This window comes from Macaca nemestrina, chromosome 2 (assembly GCF_043159975.1).
Source record: "Macaca nemestrina isolate mMacNem1 chromosome 2, mMacNem.hap1, whole genome shotgun sequence".
Classification (NCBI taxonomy): Eukaryota; Metazoa; Chordata; class Mammalia; order Primates; family Cercopithecidae; genus Macaca; species Macaca nemestrina.
In genome coordinates, this window is record NC_092126.1 from 40,803,885 (window position 1) to 40,831,281 (window position 27,397).

Here is a 27,397-nt window from a genome sequence, read left to right on the forward strand (position 1 = left end):
TTGAAAATTTCTTAATTTATTGTGGTGTCCTGTCAGCTAGAGTGAAGGAGGGTGGTGCTGGTGGAAAGAGTTGTGCAGGGGAGAGTGAAAAATACTGGCATTTACTGTGACATGAAGAGGGAGAAGAAGCCCCAGAAAAGATGGAGGATCACTGAGCCTGGCAACAGTTGTGACCTGGCCATGTTAAGCTTAGAAGAATTCAAGTTACCTGTAATAGTTGATCCTGACTCTGAATGGATTTTGGTTAGAGAGAGTAAGAGCATAGTCAGGAATTGAGAGCTCAGTGGAAGAAGGGTCCAGAACACATTAGCAGTAACTGCAGTGACAGCAGTGCCAAGTAAAAATTAGCTCTTATCTCTGCCAAAGGGAAAATCTAGTTTCTAATGATAATCTTTACCATATATTAATGCCGATTAGGAAGCAGAAGTCCAGTTAATGGAACATTAAAAATGGAAGAAGTTAAGATACGAAGCAAAATAGATCAACAAACTATTTCAAGTTCTGGCATCCCCAGTCAATGGTTAAGTCACAAGAGGCAGCAGTGGCAAACAATCCTGTAATTTTGAGATAGATTCTTCTATGACAATTAATTGCTGTTATGAAGACCATCACTTGATTAGGACCTATCGATCACCAATTAGGTTGGAAGTTGAAAAAGGATTATCTCTCTCTTACTCGTCAAGTAACTAGTAGAACTTGTTAGAAATGTTAGTGAAAATTAAGGGAAATTAGAAGTAAAGTGTGAATTAAAATTCAAGGAAATTGGTATACTAACCAGGATGTTGGTTTTATTTTTGATAAAAGTAAACACATTTCAAATGTTAAGCACGTGTTGTAACCTTCATTCCCCTGGGGCACCTGACTAATGGAGCCTTGGAGAAAGTTTTCTGCTTAAATTTGAATACTTCTATTTTAGCTGGAGATTTCTTTTGAGGAACTAGAATGTAAGCTCCATGAGGGCAGGGATTTATTTGTGTTTTGTTCATTAATGTATTCCTAGCATCTACAACACTGTCTGTGCATAGTTGACAATAAATAATTGATGAATGAATGAGTGAATGAAAAAAATGAACACACAGACAAGTGGATGAATGAGCAATATTGCATTATTAAGCACCCATTGTCTTATATGCGCCTGTTTGCATTAGGAACTTTCCTAACCTCACTAGCATTTCTGTCTGTGTGTAAAGACAGGAAATTTGAAATAGAGAAAATATACATCTGGTCATATAGTCGGGGTTTCACTATTATATTTAGCATAGAGAAAAATGCAGGAAATTCCCATTTTTTCAAGAGGCAGGCAGTCTTGAGGGCTTGTCTTCCACTTGCTTGGTTATAGGTCAAAGAAAACATGCTTTATGGTATTGTACTTGCTTCATTTCAAAATAATTTTGACCATTATTTTATCTTTCTAAATGTGTGACTTTTTAAAAGTTTGTATCATTCATACATGTGAATCTGGACCAAGTTTTCTAAGGATAAAAGTATGGTTTGGTTTATAGAAATTAACCTTTCAGGAATCAACCTGTTTGTAAGGTTTTATATATATTGATATAAAATATTTTTCTAGTTAGTATCTGATTTTTAAGATCAGTTATTCAATTCTGCATAGACTGATTGAACTACCTGCATTATATAATATTGTCCACTGGGTGGAGGGAAGGAAGCAGGCAGGGAGGGGAGATAAAGATCAAGAAGGCATAGCCTTAAAACTTAGCATTTATAACAAAACCTCAATAAGTCAGAGAAAAGTAAGGAATGAGTGACCAGTAAGAATTTGCTGAGGGCTCAGAAGTATTTAGAACCAATTAAAATGGACGTGTTTATCCATGGAGCTATCCTTGAGTCAATTTAGAATTTAATAGCTTAATTTTTGGTTATTTTAAATACTTTCTAAATGGTTTTCATTTTACATTCTCGAGAATTGAAAACATGAACTCTTAAGTTTTTGTTCCTTGAAGGAAAACAAAATTGTCCAATCACAGTGGCTTTATATGACATGTGAAGAAAGCCAAGAGTAACATTAAAAAAAAATTTTTTTTGAGAAGTATAGGCAGAAGAAAAAAAGAAAAGGAAAGCAAAGAACAAGAATTTGTCTTCTATCCTCTTTTTCCTAGCAAAGGAAGTTACGACTGCAGATCATTGTAAATATGTGATAAATGTACTTAAAATATTTAGCACAGTGTCTGCCACATAATAGGTGCTCAATAAATGGAAGCATTTATTAGGATATCTAAATAATTCATTGGGAAATTAAAAATATATATTTTTAAGTATGTTAAAAGATGACCAACATTGAGGTGTAAATAAGAGGTTGCAATGAAGAAAGTGATTTTTATGCTATAAGTTGCTAAAACTTTATTCTAGTAAAAGAAGTTATGTTTTAGAAACATAGGCTCTTTCTGTAGAGTATTTCTTGATAACAAAATGTCTTGTTTATAATTTTATTCTAAAATTTAAAATACTAATTTTAAAAATTATTTTTATAGCACGCCCTCCAAAGTGTGTTAATAATTGGTTAAAATCTTAGATAATAGATGTCTTAAGTAAGGAGGCCAAAATCTACCTAACTTTGATCACCTAAGTATTAATGCTCATGGTTGTCAGGGATGTCATTTCTTCAGAGTCATCATTCATATAAAACCATATCCCAAAAATATATGTTCACATTTTGAACCAATGTAATTTTTTCTGTATTTTCAATGCTGTAAAATTTTAAAGCATAGTTGTAAATTTAGGTCAATCTTTCTTAATATCTTTCTGTTATCTCTAAAGATTGCTGGCTGGGCATGGTGGCTCACGCCTGTAATTCTAGCACTTTGGGAGGCTTAGGTGGGAGGATTGCTTTAGCTCAGGAGTTCGATACCAGCTTGGGGCAACATAGCGAAACTCCATCTCTACAAAAAAAAAGCAAAAACTATCCAGGCGTGGTGCCATGCGCCTGTGGTACCAGCTACTTGGAAGGCTGAGGTGGAAGGTTCACTTGAGCCCAGAAGGTCGAGGCTGCAGTGAGCCGTGATCACAGCGTCACACCACTGTACCACTGCACCACTGCACTACAGCCTAGGTGACAGAGTCTCAAAAAAAAAAAAAAAGATTGCTGAGCATCCATTCACTTTGAACATTTTTATTTATTACTAGTTGATCTTCTGGGTAACAGTATAAATGTACCATGAATTTATATTGTTAAATATTTTGTAAAGTTTAATGATTCGAAATGGGCATTTAAAAGGCACAGCATCAAAATTTTTTATTTTTTTCTACCATGAAATCGGGCAGATGCAAGGGATTATTTCTCAGCCTTAGCCTGCATGTTGAAACAAATACCTTGTACATTTTGAAGGTTTTCCATGATACCACAGAAGTAGCACCCTTCAGGACTTGGCTCTGCTACTGAATAGCAACAAATTCATTCGGAATTCATAATTCCTTGCCTCAAACTGTGGTTAAGTTGTTAGTTACCTTCTTAAAGCAAATCCACCAAAGAATTTTATGTGAACCTTGCAACATTCATTCACAATGGTAAGTATTTTTTAAAAAATTACCATGACAGGACCAGGTTTTGCCACTTGCCCACAGTATTGAGACCTTTGGCCTTCAACATATTGAAAGAAGCAAACCTGGGAGTGATAATGCTATGTATATAATAGAGGTATTTATAAAATAATGAATTTTTATTTCATAGTTTCATTAAATGGAGATATAAAATTGAGGGTTATGCTATTTGTGGTATGTCCTTTGTTTAAGCCATTGAAAGTATGAAGTACAAGTTGGTTTATTGTTATCTAGTTAAAAGACAGAGGTTATATACACCAAGAAATGGGCTAAAAGATCTTTATTAGATCTGTAAATCTAAAATTTGTGACTTAGTTGGATTTTCAAGAACATTCTTTCTGGAAATGAATGAAATGTTTGGAATAATTAAATATTTATGGAATAGTAGAACTTGAAAAGATTAGGATTGTGATAAGAATCAGGGATTGTTGCTGTGCTCTTTCCTATGATTAAAGTGCTAGCATAGGGGTTGGTGAACTACAACCTATGGGTACTATTACCTACATTATAATTCTGTACCTTGCAAGATAAAATTTTTTTTTTGCAGTTTTTGATGGTTGGGGGAATTAAAAGAAGAAGATTTTCTGACATATGAAAAGGAAATTAAATTCAAGTTTATGTCTGTAAAGTTATATTGCCTTACGACCTTGTTGGTTTATGTGTTGACTTTTGACTGTTTTGCACTACCAAGGCAAGTTGAGTAGTTGTGACAGAATTGTATGTCCCACAAAGTCTAAAATATTTACTGCTTGGCCCTTAAAGAAAAAGTTTGCCCACCCTGTGCTAATACTGCATAGCTAACTAGAAACTTTTTTTTTTTAGACGGAGTCTCGCACTGTCGCCCAGGCTGGAGTGCAATGGCACAATCTTGGCTCACTGCAACCTCCACCTCCCGGGTTCAAGCGATTCTCCTGCCTCAGCCTCCCAAGTAGCTGAGATTACAGGCACCCGGCACCACGCCCGGCTAATTTTTTGTATTTTTAGTAGAGACGGGGTTTCACTATGTTGGCCAGGATGGTCTCGAACTCCTGACCTCATGATCTACCTGCCTCGGCCTCCCAAAGTGCTGGGATTACAGGCGTGAGCCACCGCCCCGGCCTAAATAGAAACTCTCATAAACCAGTTTGGTGAAATACCAAACTTCCCATATACCTGTGTGTACTGGCATATAGAAAGAAACAGAGCCCTGACCAGAAGAGGGAGAAGCCAGTTGTCTGACTTTCTGAAGAAAGGCATTATCAATTGTTGGCAGTAGACATTGTCACTGGATACTTTCCTACATACTGATTCCTTTGTCTGAATGATTTTGGCATGTGACAGCCCCTAGAAAAATTTGATTAAAACTGTGGCTTTGGGTTATGATTGGAAATCTTACTGGGTTCTGTGCATTGGTTAGCAAGGGTGTCTGAATAAGATTTTTCACTATGCTAGAGAGAAAAAAAATCTAGTTCACTTATTAAGCAAATGTCTATTAAACCTTTGCTAAATATAAAGTGTTAGGTGGTATGGGGCATGCAAAAATCATATAACTCAGATATTTGAGTCAACAGAATCTGTTTGGGAAACCATATACAACAGAAATATGACTACTACCATTTGTTGAGCACTCACTATGTGCTGGACCCTGTGCTAAGCATTAGCACATTCTCTCCCTTAACCCTCATACCACCCTATGGTACTACAATTTAATGTAGTTAGGGAGATGAGACACTAAATTGCTATGTAGTAATTCCAGAGCCTCATATGTATAAAAAGTCTGCCCACACTGAAAGCCATTTTTGCCATGAACAGTGCACCCAGATATGATTAAGATATGACTGTAATTAAAATAACCTATTATGAATGAGTCTGGAAAAGTCTCTGTCTTATAAAGAAGTTTATTTGGAAGATTTCTCACCTTCTAAAATACTAAAATCATTTCTTCAGAAGTTTTGACCCATAGAAAATGAGGGACCTCCATATCTGTGTTCCTTCTGCATTAATTTTAAATGTTTTTCTAAGGACACTGTCTAAATATGATTTTGTTTTATTCTAGAGAGAATTATCCAGAATTATGTATCAAGGTACTATATTTGCATTTTATTCTGTAGACAGCTTCTTTATCAGAATAGAATTAAACTTCAGGCAACATTTTGAAATCGTTGAATCTGTTAATAGGTTACTCCTTTGGCAATGGTTGTCACTGGAATGTAAGCTAAGTAAAAGCAGTACCCGGCATATTATACTGTATCTATTGAGTAATTTGTGTATGTCTGGACCTGAAAATTTAGGCAGCTAACCTGTAGGGTAATAGAAACTATGAGGGTGCATGACTGTGTATATAGAGGAATAGGGACTGAACAGGCACTGTGCTGCGCAATTCCTGGGCAGTGAATCGTTCATGTCCCCAGGATGGCAAACAGGAGGAGACAGATGGAAGTCTCAGTTATTTACATCATAATTTATAATGGTTTTATTTATGTGTTAAAAGAGTGTAATTCAGTGGCTGTTTAGGCTGTATTCTGCCGTTAAGCTAATGATTATGAAATTGAACTCATAGAGAAATATTTTTTGATAGAAGTATTGATCTGTTTTTCTACGGTATAAGTATTTCTGATGTAATATGTTTATACCTTTGGTTTTGGGGAAAGGAAAAGTCGACTCGAGAAAACTCCCACTTTTCCGCAAAGTGTAGGGAAGTTTAGAATTTTCTTCTAATGTTTCTTCTGAACATTTCATATAAATGACTTTCCCAGCTAGTAAGAAAATAAAAAGGTGTAAATGACCTCAGGTGTAAATGAGAAAATATCATGAGGCTTAAAAGCAAAAATGAAATATAGAAACTTAAGAATGGACCCACAATATGTACCCGTCTTCTTTATCTTCTACCCCTAAAGTGAAGTGATACAGTTCCCAGCTCCCAGGCAGGCAGGCAGGCCTACAGGAGAGGCTAGATGCGGATTTAATTCAGTACCTTCAAGAGAAAGGAACAAAAAGAGGCCCTACAGACCATCTCTTAGACGGTGGAGTTTTTAGGTCTCCAGCTGAGAAAAGATAGACTATTTCCTCCCACCCCATGCCTCCCAAACATCGTTCTGTTGACTCAAAATCATGGAGTTAGAGAAATTTGGTATGAATGTGGGAGTGGATAGCAATGAAAGAGTGAGAGGAGGGAAGAAATACTTTGTCAAGTGTTTACTGAGATAGAATATGATATATTCATCAGTGATCTGTTCTAAGAGAAGCTGAACAGCTTTTTCTCATTTAGAAAAAAACAAAGGCCGGGTGCGGTGGCTCAAGCCTATAGTCCCAGCACTTTGGGAAGCTGAGGTGGGTAGATCCCTTGAGGTCAGGAGTTCAAGACCAGCCTGGACAACATGGTAAAACCCCATCTCTGCTAAAAATGCAAAAAGTAGCTGGGCGTGGTGGCATGTGCTTATAATCTCAGCTACTTAGGAGGCAGAGGTGGGAGAATCGCTCGAACCCGGGAAGCAGAGGTTGCAGTGAGCCTAGATCTCGCCTGGGCGACAGAGTGAGACTCCATCTCAAAAAAAAAAAAAAAAAAGGGAAGAAAGAAACAAAACTGCCTTTTACTTTAAAATTATTTGCTAGAGGAAAATGTCTGAACATCTTACATTGGAGCAGTGGCACAGATATTACATAACAGGGTATGGATGGGAAATCCTACAGTTTTTATTCACAACAGATGAATGGAACTTATGGCTAAGGACAGTAGAATGTTTGTTCCCTTTGGTTACTATCTGCTAAAGCTAGGTCCTGATTCTAAAATGGAGGTCAGATGAGTTGAAATGTCAGTGGAACTCTGTGGTTTCTTCCTGGTTTTTCTTGGCTTATCTTTTCACTGACTGGCATCCTCTCTGATCTTTGCCATTTGTACCCCCAACCAAAGCTGAGTCATTGATTTGTCATTTTCTCTCTAGGAGGTCCTGTAAAGTATGTCCTTTTTTCCTTCTTGTTCAGTTTATTAATGATGCCCTCTCTTGCCAAGTATAGTACACTAATGTTTATTGGCCCAAGATGTCAATATATAGTCTGTGGTTTCTACAGCAATGATAACTTTTTATAGTTCTTTTCCTCTTTCCCTGTTTTCAAAGTCAGATCTCAATTTAGTTATTAAGGCTAAGCAAAAAATCTCATCCTTACAACATTGTGAATAGAAAGGCCCTCATACTGGAAAACTGAACCTGGAAACTTTCACAAAAGCCTATTTGGAATTAAGTTGTATTTGCCTGGCTATTGTGCACATTCACATAAGTGATGTTAAGAGAGAGCCCACTTTGCCACCCACTGCCTTGACACCCCTACAACCCACCCACTTTGAATTGTCTGAGAAGTTTGCTTGTTTGAATTGTCTGGAAGTAAGAAAACTGGGGGTTGGGGAAGGGTGCTCTGGCTGCTCTGCTGCAGTTTGCCTGAAGAACCTGGGCCAGTGACTTAATCTTTCTGAACTTCAGAGACCTCAGATAAGACTATTCCTAAGACTTCTTCAGATATTAACATTATTTAGCCTAAAAATGAATAGGCACAAATGTGTTTAGTTCTGTCAGATAGTTATGTCCACTGCATTAAAAGAATGCAGTAAGAGAATTGGTTTTCCAGTTGAAATGATTTAGGAGCAAGCACTGCAGCTGCCCTTACTTGATTCGTGGAAGACCATGTACTGTTGGAGATTTTGGATTTGCGTTTGTTTTTTAGTCTTCGGTTTGTTTTTGTTTTTGTTTTGCTTTGCTTTGTTTTAATAAAGGAGAAATGATATGAGAATATACTCAGGAATAATACACATTAGGTGCTCAAGCATTTGCATGATGTATATGGCATCATGTCTTTATCCTGTGGTCATCTTATGAAATGACATGGTCACTTCCTAAAACCTAGTGAAAGATTGGTTTTCCATTTGGGGGAATGGGTCTTTCCCCTGACTCTTGCTGGTTCTACTCAGTCTACCCAGATAAGCTGGTTGTACATGCCTATTTCATTCTAGTATCTGCCTTCTTACCTCATGGCACTTCTCTTTCCTCCCTAGTCTCTACCTCATTTCCAAAACTAGTGTCTTGATGGCGCCGACATGAGATCTTGGGTTTATAGTGCTCGTTTCCTTAAAAAAACAAAAAAAAAATTAAGTGAGGAACTCTAGACCTTAAATAAATGGTCCTGCTAGGAAAGACTCACGTGTGTGCCCTGGGACTTGTCTTTATTGACACTTACGAGACTAAAGCATTGCCATCCACACCCAGCAGGTCCAGTCTCTGTTATACATCCTTTTTCCTTGCCACACCTACTCTTTCTCCCTGACCTCCTTGTGCTGCACCCTGCTTGGCTGCTGAATCCCTCCTGCTTTAACTAGAGTCTGGATTTGATACCTTATCCACTTAGGTCTCAAATGTCTGCGACTTGTGACTTTGAGAGTTTAATTGCAAGTCCTTATTCTTTCTGGCCAGTTTTGTCTTATTACTCATAATCCATTAAAACTTGCTCTGGAAACTTTCACAAAAGCCTATTTGGAATTAAGTTGTATTTGCCTGGCTATTGTGCACATTCACATAAGTGATTGATGTTAAGAGAGAGCCCACTTTGCCACCCACTGCCTTGACACCCCTACAACCCACCCACTTTGAATTGTCTGAGAAGTTTGCTGGCACCACCAAGAATCTACCCGGTTTCAGTTTCCACATATTTTGCTTGACCTGGTTTCAACACAGTTGAAGCTAAAGGCCAAGCTAAAGTTTTTCTAGTATCTGAAGAATGTTTCATCATGGATAAAGCTGGAAGAATAGTTTGTCTTGTTTTTTCAAATACCATGTCTCTGACTCTTTTAGTTCTTTATGTGCTCAGAGGAAAAGATGGTTTATGTCCTGGCCACAATTAAATTTTGGATCTGCTAGAGCTCATGGAGCGCCGGGAAGTTCCCTTGTAGCCAAAGGCCGATTTTCAAGTTGTTGGAGTTGCTATGTATACCATAAACCACCACCTTAGTATTATCTGGATTCTGCATTTTCCCCATGATCCTCTGGACTGAGTGCCCCTCTTTCCCACTGGTCATGAAAGTCTTGTCCCAATTACAGGGGGCTCAGATCCTGTTCTAATAGATCCTTATCCACTCCTGCAAGAGACAGTTTGGCAAAAGTGTGTCATAAAAACTAAAGACACCAGCAGGGAAGTATACAATACCTAGTCCATTGACCTAAAACAGTTGAGGATGCAACATTTTTTGTGTGACTTAGTTTTGTAGTTTACAGCCCAGGCCCCTAGAAAAGCCTAGAAAGAAAGATGGCCTCCTTCACTCTGAGGATTCAGTCTACTACAAGTACCCCTTCTGGCTGGGCACAGTGTCTGTGTAACAGAGGGCACTGTCTCTTTTTCTTTTTTAGCAGATCCAACCAGCTATGCCACAGGGCATATTTGCTGAGCTATGGCCGAGGAGTCTCCAACAAGAACCATGAGGGAGAACAACTTTCACCTTTACTTGGCATTGCTCTTACATCCTGGAAGGACCTAAGATGCCTTTGCAGGGTGCTAGGACTTGGCACCCTCCATCATATCAAGGCTGTGGAGCACGGTACTGGGGTCGTTAAAAGGCACCATGGAGAACTTGTTTTATTGCTCTTGGCTTTCCAGCCCCATGTTTGAAAAGCTGTCTGGTGCACTGCTAAACTTTCGTATGGGTCAGAGGGCTGTGGCAGCAGCCACTACCAGCTCCTTCCCTGCTGACCTGAAAATTTTTTCTCTGGACTGGATTCCAAAGCTTTTCCTGTCTTGTGATCACATTTTTGTCCTCATTTTTGTCATTGTATTCACTATAATGCCCTTTGTGTCCATACACAGATGGTCTGCATGCCCTCAAGCTTACAAAACTTGGTTAGATCATATTGTCCATACCCTTTTGGAATTCAAAGTTTACATTCTAATTTTGTATTGTTTTTCACTCTCACTCCCAGACTGATATCTTGATGGAGAAGGTGGACCAGAGATTCAAGCCTGCTTTCTAGAACCCTAGCAAGGTTACTGAATTCTCTCCACTACAAGTTCAGTTACAGATTCAGGCCGCCTTCTACAGACATTCTGATAGACTATGATCTAAGAAGGGTCATCTTGTGCCTGAAGGGAAGACACCTCCAGATAGTTTTATGTCCTGACTTGGAAAGCATTTACCAGCCACCTTATAGCTATACTCTGTCTCCAAAGTATCAGGGACCATATACCCCTAGAAACTTTAAAAGAAAGTATAAAGCTACACTCTTAATGTTACAGTGGTTGAGCGCTAACGTTTTTCCACTGTCCTAGATCGTAAAGTTCCTGTTCTTGAGAAAGGATGTCTTCCTACCTTCCCTTTGTAGATGCTTGTTTCAGTGTGTGGCCCCATGGTCCCTGTCATTCCCAAGGTGTTCTTTCTACCATGAAACCAAGCACCATAGCACTGAAACATTTAATTGTGCTTACTTATTCAATACTGTGAGTTTGGTAGAAGCAAGGGCTTTCTCTTCCTCACTATTTTGTCTTTGAGTTTCAGAATCATGCCTGGCACTCTCTGGGCACTCAGATGTTTGCTGAATACATAATTATAGAAATGCAAGTAGGAGCTGTGCCGTTTGCCTTTCTTTGCCTTCTCCTTTAGCACTCTGACTAGACCTGAACCATTCTCCAGCCTCTTCTCACCCCCCTTCTTCCCATGTTCCTTCTAAACAACATGGTAGTTTTGCCCAGACTGACTAACATGATCCTTGTTCACCTGCTGATTACAAAAGATTGGAGATAAAATAATCATTACTGTATCTCATTTTACTGAAGGCCCAGAGAGATAAAGTAAATTGCCTAAGATTATACAGCCAATCCACTCCATAACATTCCATTTCCCCTGCTTCACCCACTAAGCTGGCTATCTACTCATTTTATTTCTGATCATCACCCTTTCCACAGGTCCTTTCATATCAGCCTTCCAAACTTTGGGAAGAGGCTATAGTCTGGACTTTAGCCCATATTAAGCTTGTAGATTTTTCTGTCCCATCTCTTGTGTGGAATTAGGCTTTTTCTTGGTGCTTAGCAGTTTGGCTATACTGAGATAATACTTTATTAAATACCTACGATTGCTACACCATTCTGGTTCTTTGGTAGATTTACATCTTTGGTTGAATGTAGCCAGGAAACCTTATCTAGAAATCTCTTTCCAGTCTTGACCACACCTGGGGCAAGCATCTGGAGCCAATGCTAATAGTATTTCTCAGTTCTTTCTGGGGAGTAACCATGTGTTCAATCCATCCGTACTTCTACCACCACTACATTATCTGATGACGTAACTGTATCCAGTACAGGTAGTTGTTTCTCCCAAGTTATCACTTCTCATTCTTAAGTAAAAATAATTTCCCAAGGCAGAAGGATCTTTCAGGCATAAGCATCTAGTCCTCCACTGCCTGAAACTTTTGCCCTAGGCTTTTATTTCCTTCCCATACTGAAGGTACTGATTTGGCCTTGTCTGTTTCAAGAACAGTGACTAGTGCATGATTAAAGTAACCCAGCCAGTCTTTGATGGTTGCTGTAGCACAGAGGATTAGGTAATTTGGAAAACACACTACTGTGACCACCAAGGAAATAGTAATAAGGTCCCAACTAGTTTAGTGGAGTGCAAAAGGAATGAATATAAGGTATAGTGCTAAGTAATTTGCTTTGGTTTTTTGTGGTAAGGTAAGAAGAGTTGGGGTCAAAATTAGCACAAATGTAGGGTCTGGGTGGCTAGGAGAATGTTAAAATACCATTTGCAAAAACAGAAAGACACAGGGAACAAGCAGGTTTAGCCAAGGCTAGCGGGTGGGAGGACAAATTCAGTATGAGACATAATAGATCGGAAGTTCCACTGAATATCCATGTCATATTTATTAGGCAATCAGAAGTATGGGGCTAGAGGTCAGGAAAGAACTCTAGAACAGAACTTTAGAAAATTTCCCATACTGACTTGGTTTTGAAGTCACAGCATTGTTATATGTATGTGGAGTAAGAGATGGAGATGGACAGAGCCTTTATTGGATATATGCCCATTTAAAGATGGGAAGTGGGGAGAGGACTAGCTTCAAGAGGTTAAAGTTTGGGCATTTATGCCTTTTAAACAGGATTGAAAGTGAGAGGTAGGGCAGAGTAAAGATGTGAGAATGTTATAGAATGGTAATTTTTGGATCAAGGTAGAAGGGCTTTGAGCTTGAAGTACCCAACCTTGACAAGAGTAAAGAAAACAGCAAAAGCATGGAGACCTTTCGTCAAAAGTGGGAAGTTGCAATGTGTGTCCCCAAAATAAAACAAGGTCCCTACGAAGATGAGGTGGGCACAGAGTGGCTGCGAGCATGAGGGAGGCAGGAAGAATTTGAAGTAAGAGGTAGCTACTGTAGGGAATATGGGCATCTCCAGGGGGTTACAAGGCTGGTCACCAACAGTGAGGGTGCTGCTGAGGTGGAATAGCTTACACGGAAAGAACAGCCATATTTGGTGGTTTTTCTAGAGCAACATCAGCAGTTGGGATCTGGAGCAGGAGTAATGAGTGGTGGGAGGACAGTGAAAAAGGGAATCTGTCTTCTGAGTGTCTGAGCAGGACATCCATGCCAGGGGGGAAAGGTATAAAAGAGTCACAAAGAGTAGGTAGACTGAGAAAGGGAGGAGTTTAGGGTGAGGTGACAATGAAGACAGAGTGGTTGTGCATATCAGTAAGAATGGAATTAGGTTTGGTCTGGGGTGAGGAGTAGATCAATATGTAAATGTTTTGGAAACTAAAACACCAGATAAAAATTACCATTCCTAACCTACAGCTAAAATGTGGTTCCCTGTTCCTTTTTTTTTTTTTTTTTTTTTTTTTTGAGACGGAGTCTCGCTCTGTCGCCCAGGCTGGGGTGCAGTGGCCGGATCTCAGATCACTGCAAGCTCCGCCTCCTGGGTTTACGCCATTCTCCTGCCTCAGCCTCCCGAGTAGCTGGGACTACAGGTGCCCGCCACCTCGCCTGGCTAGTTTTTTGTATTTTTTAGTCGAGACGGGGTTTCACCGTGTTAGCCAGAATGGTTTTGATCTCCTGACCTCGTGATCCGCCCGTCTCGGCCTCCCAAAGTGCTGGGATTACAGGCTTGAGCCACCGCGCCCGGCCCCCTGTTCTTAATAGATGATATTTTCCCTGATCATTTTTAATTTCAACAATATTTTCTTCCCTTCCTGTTTGGGCTGAAACATCCTGAGGTTTCCTACTCTCTCATATTCTAAGGTCAGCCTTCTGAATCCTCTCATTTTAGTCTAGGTCAGTGATCTTCAACCTTGGCTGTGTACTGGACTCACCTGAGGAGATTAAAAAAAAAAAAAAAAAATTAGGTGCCCAGCCCTGACCCTGGAGAATCTAATCTAATTGGTCTGCTGTATGTCCTGGACATAAGGATTAAAAAAAAAAAAAAAATCTCCCCAGGTAATTCTTCTATAAGGCCAACCACGGTTAAGATCTATTGGTCTAGGTATTCTCCCAGGTAAGAGTAATGACTCCCATTAATGAGTTGCCCATATTGGGAACTACCTGGTGAGTACAAGAGGACTGCTTTAAACCAGGGCTATATTACAAGTGTGGCTGAGCATATGGAGTCTGGAGTCACATGCCTGGGTACGTATCTCAGCTCTGTGATTACAGGAAAGCTCTGTGTTATCTAGAGTAATGCCTTCAGAAGAGTGAGGGTTAAATTGGGTAATATAACATGCTTAGCACAATGCTTGGCACATAGAAGAACTCAACAAATGTGTTTGTTAGTATTTGTGTTGTGATGTCATGAGTATTTTATCCTAATATGAAAAGGCTGTTTTTCAGTAGGCCCACACAAGTCAAATTCAGTGTCCTTCACACACTATTTTGTATCTAGACATTGTTTGATGAAGGAAAATTGCAGGTTATCTTAATTTTAAGTTGAAACAATAAAGCTTCATGATTATAGTGATTATATGTAGCAGCACTTAGTGCTATAGTGAAAGATGGCAAGGGTTACTTTTCTAAAAGTTTCAGTCGGTTGGTAAGAAAGTAGCCACAAGGTGGCTCTGTCAGAAGCCCAGATTTCATTTCATGAGGGCTGAGCATGGACTGTGATTTCTTTAGAACCTCACTGGAAGGAACCTGCCCAATGAGAGTTCATTTATTTCTTTTCCTTTTTCTCAAGATTGTTTACACAACACCTCTGCGGTACTTACACGGTTTAATTTTTGTTTTAAATGTCTTTAAAAATAAACATAACCTGCCCCTTACACCTGTCATTCAGCCTGGCAGGTCCTTAGTGGGCTAGACCTACCTTTCTGATGAGCTGCCTGCCCCCACCGCAAGATGATTGTTCGAGAGGTAAACACTCTTGCCAAAAACAACATTAAACTTTTAATGGATGTTAAGATACTTGCGTTTACAAGCAGTGAAGTTTGTCACCTTCATGTTGTTATTTATGCAGCATTAACCTTTTTCTCCAGATCATTGAGACTGAAAATATGATGGACCGAATTGTGACTGGCTTGTCTGAGTCTAGTGTCAAGGTGCGGTTAGCTGCCGTCAGGTATGAGCTTTAAATGGTCTGAATAAAAACCTTTTGCCATGTATTTAACCTGTTTCCTTTCTGGTCCTTCACTGAGTAAACACAGACTACAAATGTTCCTCAAAAATCTGCTCTGGTGAATTCATAGAGTGTATAACATTGTCTAACAGAGAACCTAGCCTCCAAACCCCATGAAGTGGTCTGATGTAGTTCACTTAACAATGTAGCTATGCTTGAAGTGTATATTAGTCATTGTAAAATGCCAGCCAGTTTGTTTGAAAAGTAGAAGTTTTAGTTTCTGGTGAAGCTAATTTTGATTATTCTTTGTAGATGTTTGCACAGTTTATCCAGATCTGTGCAGCAGCTTCGAACCAGTTTCCAGGATCACGCTGTATGGAAACCTTTAATGAAGGTAAGAAGAAAGGGTCAGCCAGTAACAACCATACCCACAGACCCTAGAGTGAGCCGAGCCAGCTAACACTACACCCTGGTCTAGGAGCATGTCTGATTTTTGTGTAGAGCATTTTGAACACTTATCTCCTCAAATCTGATGTTCTAAGCATCTACAAATGCTTCATGTGTGAGGGGGAACTACAGGCCTGATTTTCTTTTTTTTTTTTTTTTGAGACGGAGTCTCACTCTGTCACCCGGGCTGGAGTGCAGTGGCTGGATCTCAGCTCACTGCAAGCTCCGCCTCCCAGGTTTACGCCATTCTCCTGCCTCAGCCTCCCGAGTAGCTGGGACTACAGGCGCCTGCCACCTCACCTGGCTAGTTTTTTGTATTTTTTAGTAGAGACGGGGTTTCACGGTGTTAGCCAGGATGGTCTCGATCTCCTGACCTCGTGATCCGCCCGTCTCGGCCTCCCAAAGTGCTGGGATTACAGGCTTGAGCCACTGCGCCTGGCCTTTTTTTTTTTTTTTTTTTTTTTGAGGTGTAGTCTAGGTCTGTCACCCAGGCTGGAGTGCAGTGGCACGATCTTGGCTCACTGCAACCTCCACCTCCCTGGTTCAAGCGATTCTCCTGCCTCAGCCTCTCAAGTAGCTGGGACTACAGGCACACACCACCACACTGGGCTAATTTTTGTATTTTTAGTAGAGACGGGGTTTCACCATACTGGTCAGGCTGGTCTTGAGCTCCTGACCACATGATCTGCCCACCTTGGCCTCCCAAAGTGCTGGGATTACAGGCATGAACCACTGCGCCCAGGGAGGTCTGATTTTCTTTTATTAACTAAACTTTAGTTATTCATCTGATCTCCCTATTTGTTTAATATTACACCTTAACCTTATATTCAAAATTATCCTTGTAATTTTTGGTTCTGAAAAGCAAAAGAATCTGCCATTTACAGAGATGAAGTGTTCTTAGTCTTTTGGCAATCCCTGGATTTTTGTTTGTTTGTTTGTTTGTTTTTAAATAGACACAGGGTCTCACTGTGTCACACAGGCTAGAATACAATGGCTCAATCATGGCTCACTGCAGTCTTGTGCCCCCCGGCCCAAGTGATTCTCCCACCTTGGCCTCCCAAGTAACTGGGACTACAGGCATATGCCACTATGCCTGGCTAATTTTTTTGATTTTTTTGAGACAAGGTCTCGCTAAGTTGCCCAGGCTGGTCTTGAACTCCTGAGCTCAAGTGATCCTGCCTTGGCCTCCCAAAGTGTTGGTTAGGATTACAGGTATAAACCACCATGCCTGGCCCCTGGATAGTTTTTAACATAACATTTTTGGTGTTAGGTCTTCTCTTCAGGCCCCTTTTGTCCCCACAAAAAAGGGTTCAGGGCAAATGAATCTGAATCAAGACTTAGAACATGCATCAAGTGGCTGCTAGTAATGTTATCTCCCTGATATATTACAAAACCATAGGTCTGCTTGGTCTTTGGTCTATCATTTTTTTTCTTAAGTGATCATATACCTTGCATTTAGTCAACTTAATTTTTTAGAGTTTTGTTTTGTTTTTGCATACCTACTATATACTAAGCAAAGCCTTCAAATACAATGAGCTACCAAAAACATTTTACCACAGTTCTCTTACTCTTGGCTTAAAGCTTTAGGTTCAGGGGGCGGGGGCATCAATGTGGCAGAAATAGGCAAGAGACCATTCAGGCAGGAAGAATATAAAGTGGGCTTTGAAAGCAAGAGGAAAACAGGAGGATTTTCTGGGGTGCAGAATAGCATGAGGAGAAACATTGTGTATGGTATGTGTAGGGAACAGCAAGTATACCTTTATGACTCTAGTGGAGGAGTGGGGTATCATGAGACATACCAGTGGACAGGAAAGGACGAAGTGGAAGAGTTAGACCAATGCCAGTGGCCTTGGGAATTGACATGCCAAGTGGTTCTTCCATTGGGGAGGTTCATCTAATGACAGAGTGTATGATTTACATGTTAAGGTTGTGGAATAAAGCAGTAGGAGTGGCTTAGGGAAGACCATATGAACCCTGGAGATACTTCAGTGGAAAGAATGATAGACTGGGTGTATGATTCACTACTCAGGAACTGTCAGGGGGACACCAAGAGTTTTCTAGTCTAAACAAGTGTCACAATATAGTCTTATGAGGCCTAGCAGAACAGTACATTTCTTTAACAACTTCTTTTCAGTGGGCCTGCCTAAGCAGCATGTAACATTGAACTTGACCCATTTTCATCCGTTGGCACATCTTCCTGAGTTTCACACTTTTTCACCCTATTAGACATATGTCATCTCTTCTGAATACTCCTCATTCTCTGATATCCTTTTGCTTCCTGAACCTCATTAAGAGCCCCAAATCTCAGAATGGTTATTTACCTACACCCTACTCTCCAGCTACAATATCAGTGCCTTTCTGTGCTTGGGACACACTTGCTCATGGAGTGTGTCAGCTCCTACTAGCAACAGTTTTTTCAGGTCCACCATCCCTTATCCAAAACCGTTGGGGCAAGATTTGATATTTCTGGATTTTGTAAGGCTGTCCTCAGTTAAGTGGTATTTTCTTTTACTATTCCCACTCTTTATTATTCTTAGATTGCACCTTTTTCATAGCAACTTGATCTTGATTTATTGATTATCCATTCAGGAATTTTTAAGTGCTCTTCTGCTTCCCCAAATAACTATCTTTTCATCCAGAGCCATTTTCCCTGCTTGCTCAGCTCAGTAGCCCTCTGTCATACAAATCAGAAATGGAGTAACATGGTTTCTCTTTAGTTCTTTCTGTGAAAAGGTCTGATGAGCATTCTAGAAGGGTTTATATACTTGGGTACATGTGGATATAATTACTCTCAAATTACAATATTGCTGTATGTTTAAATTATAATATTAAAAGCTTGGAGGTAAACAAATGATTTACTTCAGATACTTTTTGGTCTCTAGTCCAGAGGCTGTTTGCATAGCTGTTGATTTTTCCCATTTGCTTTTCCATGTTTTTAACAGTTGGTTAACAAACTGCAAGAAGGTAGACATTTGGTTTTAATTTAAAAAATTATTTGTGACTATGTTTTGTTCCTATTTTGGTGAAATTGTTTTGTCAGTGTTAGATGTCAACTTCTGAATTTCACAGGTCATACCTTACACTGCACCAGGTAAGTGGTTTTTAAGTTTATAGGATCTCTTCTGCTTTAGTTTATCATTAGATGTTATCTAATTTGAATGTTATCTAAAAAAACTTGATAAAAACAAATTTCTATAAACAGTAACATTTAAAAAATGAATTATATCAACCAAAGGAACTTTTTAAAGACTTGATAGGCATTGACTTATTTCACCAGTGTTTCTAAGTAGTATAGTTTTGGAAAATGATTATTTCTCTTAATCTAAAAACAATTATCGAGCACCCATTTTGTGCAGTGCCACTGGGTTGCTACAGGCCAGTATAAATTAGACCATAGATACATAGATTATTTCTTCAGGAAGCTTAACTCTATTAAAAGAAGGGGAGATTGGCATAACTGCACAAATAATTTGAATAGGTTGATGGTCATGAGGATCCTAAGGGAGGTCACAAACCATGGCAATGGGACCCCAGAGGAGGATAGAATGACTTCTGACTGAAAGGACTGGGATGACTTTAAATCTTAGGTAGGAGTGTACCTGAGAGATATGGGAAGGGCAAGGCAAGGAAAGAGTGAATGGGGCCTTAGGGAAGTTGTGACAGACACAGAGCTCAGCATGCATAGTATATGAGATTTGATTTGATCTTTATCAATGAACAGTCCATAGGAGAGTTAAAACACAATATCTAGGAGAGCTGCTTCTACTTTATAATTCATGCTTTTTCTTAACTTGAGAATTTCAGACTTGGTTTAGCCATGGAAAGCAGATAATATATTTAACTGTTTGAAATTTTTTGTGATTACCCATTTCTGGTTTGTGTAACTAGAACCCCTAATACTCCTTTTGAGATCCTAAGCCTGAGCCTGATCTGATCCCAGATGCAGAGGATTTAGTTGAAGTGATTATTGCATATAAATGGTGGTATTTATGAAGCCTTGTCTCTTAGAATCTAGAAAGAACAGGTTCTAGAAATAGCTAATAGCAACAAACATTTATCATCATGCTGTGTTGCCTTCTAGTTCAGTGAAAGTCCATGGAAGTTAGTTTACTGTATACCTATTATGTGCCTGATAGCATCAAAAATTATGGTACTAAATTACCATTTTCAAAGCCTTACTTATATAGTCATTATTATGTGCCAGTTACTATTCTAAAACCTTTTTATATATTTATTCTCATAACAATCCTGTGAAGCAGATACCATTTTATAGTTGAGGAATTCATGTACCTATTTAGTTGTTGAGCCCAAATTTGTATCCAAACAGTCTGTTTTTCATTTCCCTGCTGCAGTACTTCCCTTATTATTCACTATATCATGTTTAATCCTAAATAGTTCTATCAAGGAGGTCTTATTTTCCTCAGTTTATAGATGAAGAAATACAGACTTAGGCTAGTTAGTGGAGGTGTCCGATTGGAACTAGGTCTGTGTGATTCCTTTTATGTAAACCAGTCTCCCACACTGTCCTACCTGTGCAGTAGTAGCTTGCTTAATCCGTCAGTGCTTTTGGTCAAACAAGCCCTTCTAAGGACGAATCAGAAAGTCAGGCTGTAGGGCCATTCTGTGGACTCATAAGGGGCTTGACTGATGGAGTAGAGTGAGCTAACTTACTCCAGAACAGTCCCTTGGCCTTCAAGCATTTCACATATGTCTGTCTCCTCCCTGCAAGAGCCTCCAGTGAGGCTGCAGCTTCTCCAGGCAAAACAGATTTGAGGGCCTTAGTCAGTCATAATTATAGCACTAGGAAAAGTTTGACACAGTATCAAGTGGATTCTTCCTGTCTCTCCAATATGAAGAATCAGGCTGAAAGATAATTGTTCTTGTTTTTATTTATATTTTATATCTCATATTTTATATCTCATTTTATATCTCATCTTCATCATTCCAAATCATTAATAGTATCCTTTTTTAATTCCATAGGTTTTACAAAATGCACCAGATGAAATCCTAGTGGTAGCATCTTCCATGCTATGTAATCTTCTTCTTGAATTTTCTCCAAGCAAAGAGGTTAGTATTGATTTTCTTTTCCTAAACTTTGCCCAGTCCAGCTAGAGCTTACTCAGATACTTTTTATAGTAGTTGACATTGAAATTTGTGGGTTGGGTTTAAAAAGTATTTCTGAATTGTTTGATTGCATAGGGGCGGGGGTGTGCAAATAAATCATTCATTTTAAAATGTGATTATCATTTCCCATTATTCTTTTTATTCTATCTAGCATATTCAGCTTATTTAAAAGATATTACAGCTTAAAGTCAATCTAAACTGCCTGAATGTAAGAAATAATTTTTCTTACAAATAGTAAACTATTCTCAGGCTATCTGTACTAAAGAATAAATTAAGACTAAATTTTGTAAACCAGGATTATAAGTCATTTCAAGGAGATAACTGCTGTCATTGGAAAATCATCTTTTGATGTTTAATGTTAATGGTAGTTATTTGGGGAGGGGTTGGATGGGGGTTCCCTTCTGCATTTTATAAAATACTTGAGCATGTATTCTTTTTTTAATAGGAAAAACTAAAATACACTTTAATGAAGAAGAGGAAAACCTTATAAAATTAGTTTTATTATGTCATAATACCCCTGATCTGCCCAATCATGAACTCAGGTTTATTGTGCATTTAGTAGTCCCATTTGTGTTGAATTTATTTTCTGCATTATAACACTTGTAGGCGTTGACTATAATTAAGAAAAGTAATATTAACAAGATGGAGGTTCTGGCCAGGCATGGTGGTTCATGCCTATAATCCCAGCACTTTGAGAGGCCAAGGCGGGCAGAACACTTGAGGTCAGGAGTTTGAGACCAGCCTAGCCAACATGGTGAAACCCCATCTCTGCTAAAAGTACAAAAATTAGCTGGGGGTGGTGGCACGTGCTTGTAATCCCAGCTACTCGGGAGACTGAGGCAGGAGAATCGCTTGAACCCAGGAGGCAGAGGTTGCAGTGAGCTGAGATCGTGCCACTGCACTGCAGCCTGGGCAAAAGAGGGAGACTCCATCTAAAAAACAAAACAGAAAAACAAGATGGAGGTTCAGAAATAGTTATTCAACAAGCAGGAATCTTGGAACAAACAGGGCAAGACTGGTAGTTACTCTGATGGAAGAGAAAGGCGAAATAGTACACCAGAGCTTCCATCAGTTCTCTGCCCTGTAGATGGGGTCTTGGCCTGATGATAACCCAGTCACAGCTTGTGTACCACCATTAACCATCCTTACCTGCTCTTATATTGCTCCAGAGCTTCCTTCAGGATATTTGGGGTCTGGTTAGGAAATAGGTAGATGAGCTCAGGCAAAGGATCACTAATATGATTTTTTTATATTGAAAAATTAACTTCCAGCCTGGGCAAATAGGAAGACCTTGTCTCTACTAAAAATTTAAAAATCAACCAGGCGTGGCACACACACCTGTAGTTCTAGCTACTCGAGAGGCCGAGACAGAATTGTTTGAGCCTGGGAATTTGAGGTTGCAGTGATCTATGATCATGCCACTGCACTCCAGGCTGGGCTTCAGAGTGAGACCGTCTCAAAGAATTAAAATTAAAAAAAAAAAAAAAAAACTAGATTCTGAGCCAAAGTGGGGCAGGAAAATGCTGTAAGAGCATTTTTTTGTGCCAATTGACAAAATTAGAGTATGGGCTATAGATTTGATTAAAGTATTATTTTAATTTAATATTACCTTCCCTAAATTTGGTAACTGTACTGTGGTTATCTAAGATAATATCCTTGTTTTTAGGAAATATACACTGAAATATTAAGCATAAAAGGGGCACGATGTATGCATCCTACTTTCACATGGTTCAGAAAAGATAGATAATGTGGATTAGGTACATAGTAAGAGAGAGATGATAAATTAATGATGGCAAATGTTAAAAACTGGCAGATCTGGGAAAATAATATCTGAGAGTTCCTTGTATTTTTGCTACTTTATAAGTTTGAATTTATTTCAAAATAAGTTTTTAAAATATCATAATTTGTACAGTTGAGAAATGTATACCCCTTTTTCTGGGTATATAGATCTGAATTGCTTCTGACGTTTCTATAATCCTCTTGACAAGTGGCCTTTAAGCATTCATTGGTGATGGTAAATCTTAATCCTCTGAGGTTTGAGTATTTTTTAGAAATTACCAAAAATTCATGTCCGGTCAAGTATCATAAATAAAGTTAAGTAGTTAGACTAAAGCATGGTATTTTAGGTGTAAAATGTGGCATGACTATAAAAGTACAGGACTGTTTTGCTTGTATAATTGATAAGTAGTCCTGAAAATATCCTAAAAGATAACTTCTACGCATGTTTGGAATAAGACTGACAGCTTGGAAGGATTTGGTTGTCTAAGTTCCTTTATATTTCTTTCCTTTACCAATCATATTACTTCATGGTTAGAGTTTGTAAGCAGTGCACAAGATATACACATAAAGCAGAAAGTGACAGAGTCTCAGAGAATGATGAGAGTGGGGAGTTAGGTAATGGGATCATAAGGGTCTGTGTGAAATGTAGACATAACTAGGATGTCTCCTGAATCCTCCAGGACTACAAGGATAAAAGGAAATGATAGAATGGTTTGGTTTTGTTTGTTTTCTTTTTTTTTCTTTTTTTTTTTTTTTTTTTTTGGCTATTTGGATTTATAAGAAAATAGTTGTCTTTGCCTTTCTCAAGGTGATTTTTATGGCTACATCACTCCCTGCTTTGCAAAAGTTGCCTGGAATTGAGTAAGAGTGGGGAAGAAATCATAGACAAAGTGCCAAGGTATATGCACGTTTAGTTTGCAAACCGGACTTTAAAGCTGTGACTTTTTTTTTTTCCTGTCCAATGGCAGCCAATTTTGGAATCAGGAGCCGTAGAGCTACTTTGTGGATTAACTCAGAGTGAAAATCCCGCTTTACGAGTGAATGGAATTTGGGCTTTAATGGTATGTTTCACTTTTGTATATATCATAACTTATAAAAGGAATTAGAGCTGTTGTCTAAGTTAGAACATAATGTGTTATTTGAAATATCTGGAATTTTCTTTTTCAAAAATCTTGCTATTTTGTTCTAGTTTTCTGATGACTAGGACCTAGAAGACAGATTAACTGTAAGCAAGTTATGCCTCAGTTCTCTTATTTATTATTAAGAAAAGTGAACAGATGTTGAAACTTAGCTAATTCTGGGAAAATAAATTTTCCTCATCATGAACATATTATATTTTTGTGTAGCACCACCTACTTTACAAAGCACTTTCATATCTCCTTTGCTCTTCAGAACAACTTTATGCTATCAACCAGGGAGTTCTTACCATACTTTATAGATGAAGTAGACTAAGGCACAGAATGATTATTTTATTTTTTATTGGCAAATAAAAATTACATATGTTTATAATGTACAACATGATGTTTTGAAAGATAAATAGATTGTGGGATGGCTAATTTGAGCTAATTAACATATGTATTACCTCACATATTTAACCATTTTTTGCAGAATGATTAACTTGTCCAAGGTAATAAAATTGGTGCATAAATACTTAATAAAATTTTTAACACTTTCTAGTGAATAATTTATATTCTAAAACTTTATGAGATTAGAGAACCATTTCTCCTTAAGATTATTAAAATTTTCTTGAAATTGAAAGTAGAGTAATCCTAAATTGATTTTTAAAACATATACTATTTACAATTTAATTGCTCTGTACCAGACACTAAGCTGGGCGTTTTATATTTATCTCTAATTTTTATTTTAAGATATATTGGTATATATTCACCTTACAAATGGGAAACTCAGACTTAGGGAGGGTAAGTGAATTGTGAAGGTGAAGTCCTCACAGCTAATAATGGAAATGGGTTCAGAACCTTTTCCAAACCTGTATTCTTCTCCCTGTTCCATGCTATATCTGCTGTGTTTTTATACAGACTTCAGGATAGAATTAATTATCTTCTAAGAAAGCAGCAAATCTGTAGTTTCACAGTTATTTTTTTCCTGAACTTTGCACAGCTTTTAGCCCTTCTCTTTCTTGAAACTCCTTCCCAGGACTTACTTTCTTTATACTCCCTTTCTACCTAGCTACCTTTTCAACCTCTTCACTGGGAACATACCCCAAGTTTCAGTTTCTGGTTTCCACTTCTTATTACATCAGTTTCAGGGACTTCATCTCATATCATGGTTTCAACTTCCCCTAATAGGTTAGTTTGAAATCTACAGATGTAACTGTTACCTATTTCCCAGATCTATCACTTAAATGGTGTATGGAACTTCATTTGAGAATTCTGTGACATGCACAACTTTAATGTTGGAAACTGAACTTATTCCACTCCTCAAATCTGTACAAACTATCTTATGCTCATCAGTCTCCATATTACCAGCTTCTGTATTCTTTATCTGCAAAATATAAAACCTTAGAATCATCTCTGACCTGGGTCTCTTGATACAGAGAGAGTATTCTTTTTGCTCTGCCATGCTGCCTCACATTATTATATAACTTGATCGCTAATGTCTTAGCTCTTTAATTAAAATAAGTTCCTGGAGGGCAACAACCACATATTATGTCTCTAGTTTACAAGAATTTTTTTTTTTTTTTTTTTGATATAGAGTCTCACTCAGTTGCCCAGGCTGGAGTGTAGTGGCATGATCTCAGCTCACTGCAACCTCTGCCTCCTGGGTTCAAGCGATTCTTGTGCCTCAGCCTCCCAAGTAGTTGGGATTATAGGCGTGTGCCACCACACCTGGCTATACAAGAGATTTTTGTATCAAAAGTTGATTTGTAAGTTGTTATTTGGAATTTACCATGGTTTTTGTTTTCTTCAGACATTAATAGCTTAGGATTAAGCTGGGCTAACCCATGATACAAATTAGAGAAAAAGGAGCAAAATAGCTACTGGCCACCCGGGATTACTGGTTGCTCAGACACACCTCCTACCCTCTGGAGAGCTTCCTGTGTGATATAGCCCAGCCATGCCAACACCTACCATAGTATTGTGAACACAATAGATGTTTTCATGCCAGTAAAGTTAAGAAAACCCAGTGCTTATTTTCTTCTGTGAGTACTTTGAAATCATTCTCAAAAGGCATGGCACAGTATAATCATTAATAGTCATTTTGTGTACAGCAGGCAACTTGATAACCATAAAGATATTCTCAAAAGTGATAAATGAGTTTTGTATTTATTTGAGAAATTTTAAGACGTTCAAATGCATGTACCTAAAAGTGGTCATATTTCTCATGTAAAAGTGTATCTAAGAGTAACAGTTACCTTTCTCTTGACAGACAGAAATATAGGTAATTAACAAGAATCAGGAAAATAGAGTTGACTTATCCTTAAAGATTTTCTGCAGATTCTGTTTGTACTTGGAAAATTATCAGAGTTTGGCCGAGCCTTGTGGCTCACACCTGTAATCTCAGCACTTTGGAAGGCCAAAACGAGTGGATCACGAGGTCAGGAGTTCAAGACCAGCCTGGCCAACTTGGTGAAACCCTGTCTCTACTAAAGATATAAAAATTAGCTGGACGTGGTGGCTCACGCCTATACTCCCAGCTACTCAGGAGGCTGAGGCAGGAGAATTGCTTGAACCCAGGAGGCAGAGGTTGCAGTGGGCCAAAATCATGCCACTGCACTCCAGCCTGGGCAACAGAGCAAGACTCTATCTCAAAAAAATTTAAAAAAAAAAAAGAAAATTATCAGAGTTACTATTAAAATATAATTTAATAAAGTAAATGTAGACATGATTCTTGCAACTTCTTTAATCCTTTCAGAATATGGCATTTCAGGCTGAACAAAAAATAAAAGCAGATATTTTACGAAGCTTGAGTACTGAACAGCTATTCCGGTTATTATCAGATTCAGATTTGAATGTGCTGATGAAGACATTGGGACTTCTTAGAAATCTCCTCTCTACTCGTCCTGTAAGTAAAATCACCCAGGCTTCCAAATTAGCTAGCCCTGCATATGCATTGCAAGACATTGCTCTCTCTCTCTGCTCTCATTAACATCTGCCCATGAGTGTGATTCAAATGCTGCCCCCTTCCAAAGAAACAAGGAGTTGATGTCTAGACCTGTCACTTTCGTAGGTGTTCTGGGAGCTGCTTCACCATATCGCCCCCTATTCTACACTCCTACACTGCTTATTCTGTCTCCCTCTAATCCCTGGAACAGAGGAAGACATGATCAGCGCCTACGCCTACCTTGATTTGTTACTTTTTTCTTACCTAGTATGCTGTCTAGGATGAATTTTCTCATCTGCCTAAATCACTTATCTCTGGGGCCTCTGCTTCTTTCCTGTTAGAGAATTCTCAGAGCCATTCCATAGACCACCATCTCCCTGCCCACATTTACAGGATTGACCTCTGCAGATGCCAGTGTAGAAAGCAGTGGATACATGTCAGAGTAGGAGAGACGGAGCCTTGCTGGTGGGATCCCTCTCAGTGTTCTCTAATGTTCCCCCAAGAAACAATGCAGGTGGCCTTCAGGTAGATGAGGAAATACGGGTGGTTCCCTTCTCTGTGCCCCACTTGTCTTTTTAAGTTGTCATTATGCATTTATGCTCCAAGATAGTATTAGGAAATCTACACTGTATTTTCCATGTCTCTGGCTTCCCCCTTTACCCAAGTCCATTTTTTATGCTTCCTTTTTTTTTTTTGTTTTTGTTTTGAGACAGAGCCTCGCTCTTTCCCCCAAGCTGGAGTGCAATGGCGCAGTCTCGGCTTGTTGCAACCTCCACCTCCCAGGTTCAAGTGATTCTTCTGCCTCAGTCTCCCGAGTAGCTGGGATTACAGGCGTGTACCACTATGCCCAGCTAATTTTTGTATTTTTAGTAGAGACGGGGTTTTGCCGTGTTGG

The 27,397-nt window shown here is 38.9% G+C and overlaps 1 protein-coding gene across 8 annotated transcripts in view; it reads left to right on the plus strand.

Annotated features, from left to right (window-relative positions):
• The window catches only part of LOC105469939 (armadillo repeat containing 8), a 113,337-nt gene that overhangs the window by 61,417 nt on the left and 24,523 nt on the right, over nt 1-27,397 (plus strand). For all 8 annotated transcript variants that reach the window (XM_011721568.3, XM_011721566.2, XM_011721572.3 and 5 more), the window contains 5 exons: nt 15,011-15,093; nt 15,403-15,484; nt 20,518-20,604; nt 23,409-23,501; nt 26,314-26,463. In XM_011721568.3, coding sequence (XP_011719870.1) covers nt 15,011-15,093; nt 15,403-15,484; nt 20,518-20,604; nt 23,409-23,501; nt 26,314-26,463 — 495 coding nt within the window. The remainder of the gene's footprint in view (nt 1-15,010; nt 15,094-15,402; nt 15,485-20,517; nt 20,605-23,408; nt 23,502-26,313; nt 26,464-27,397) is intronic.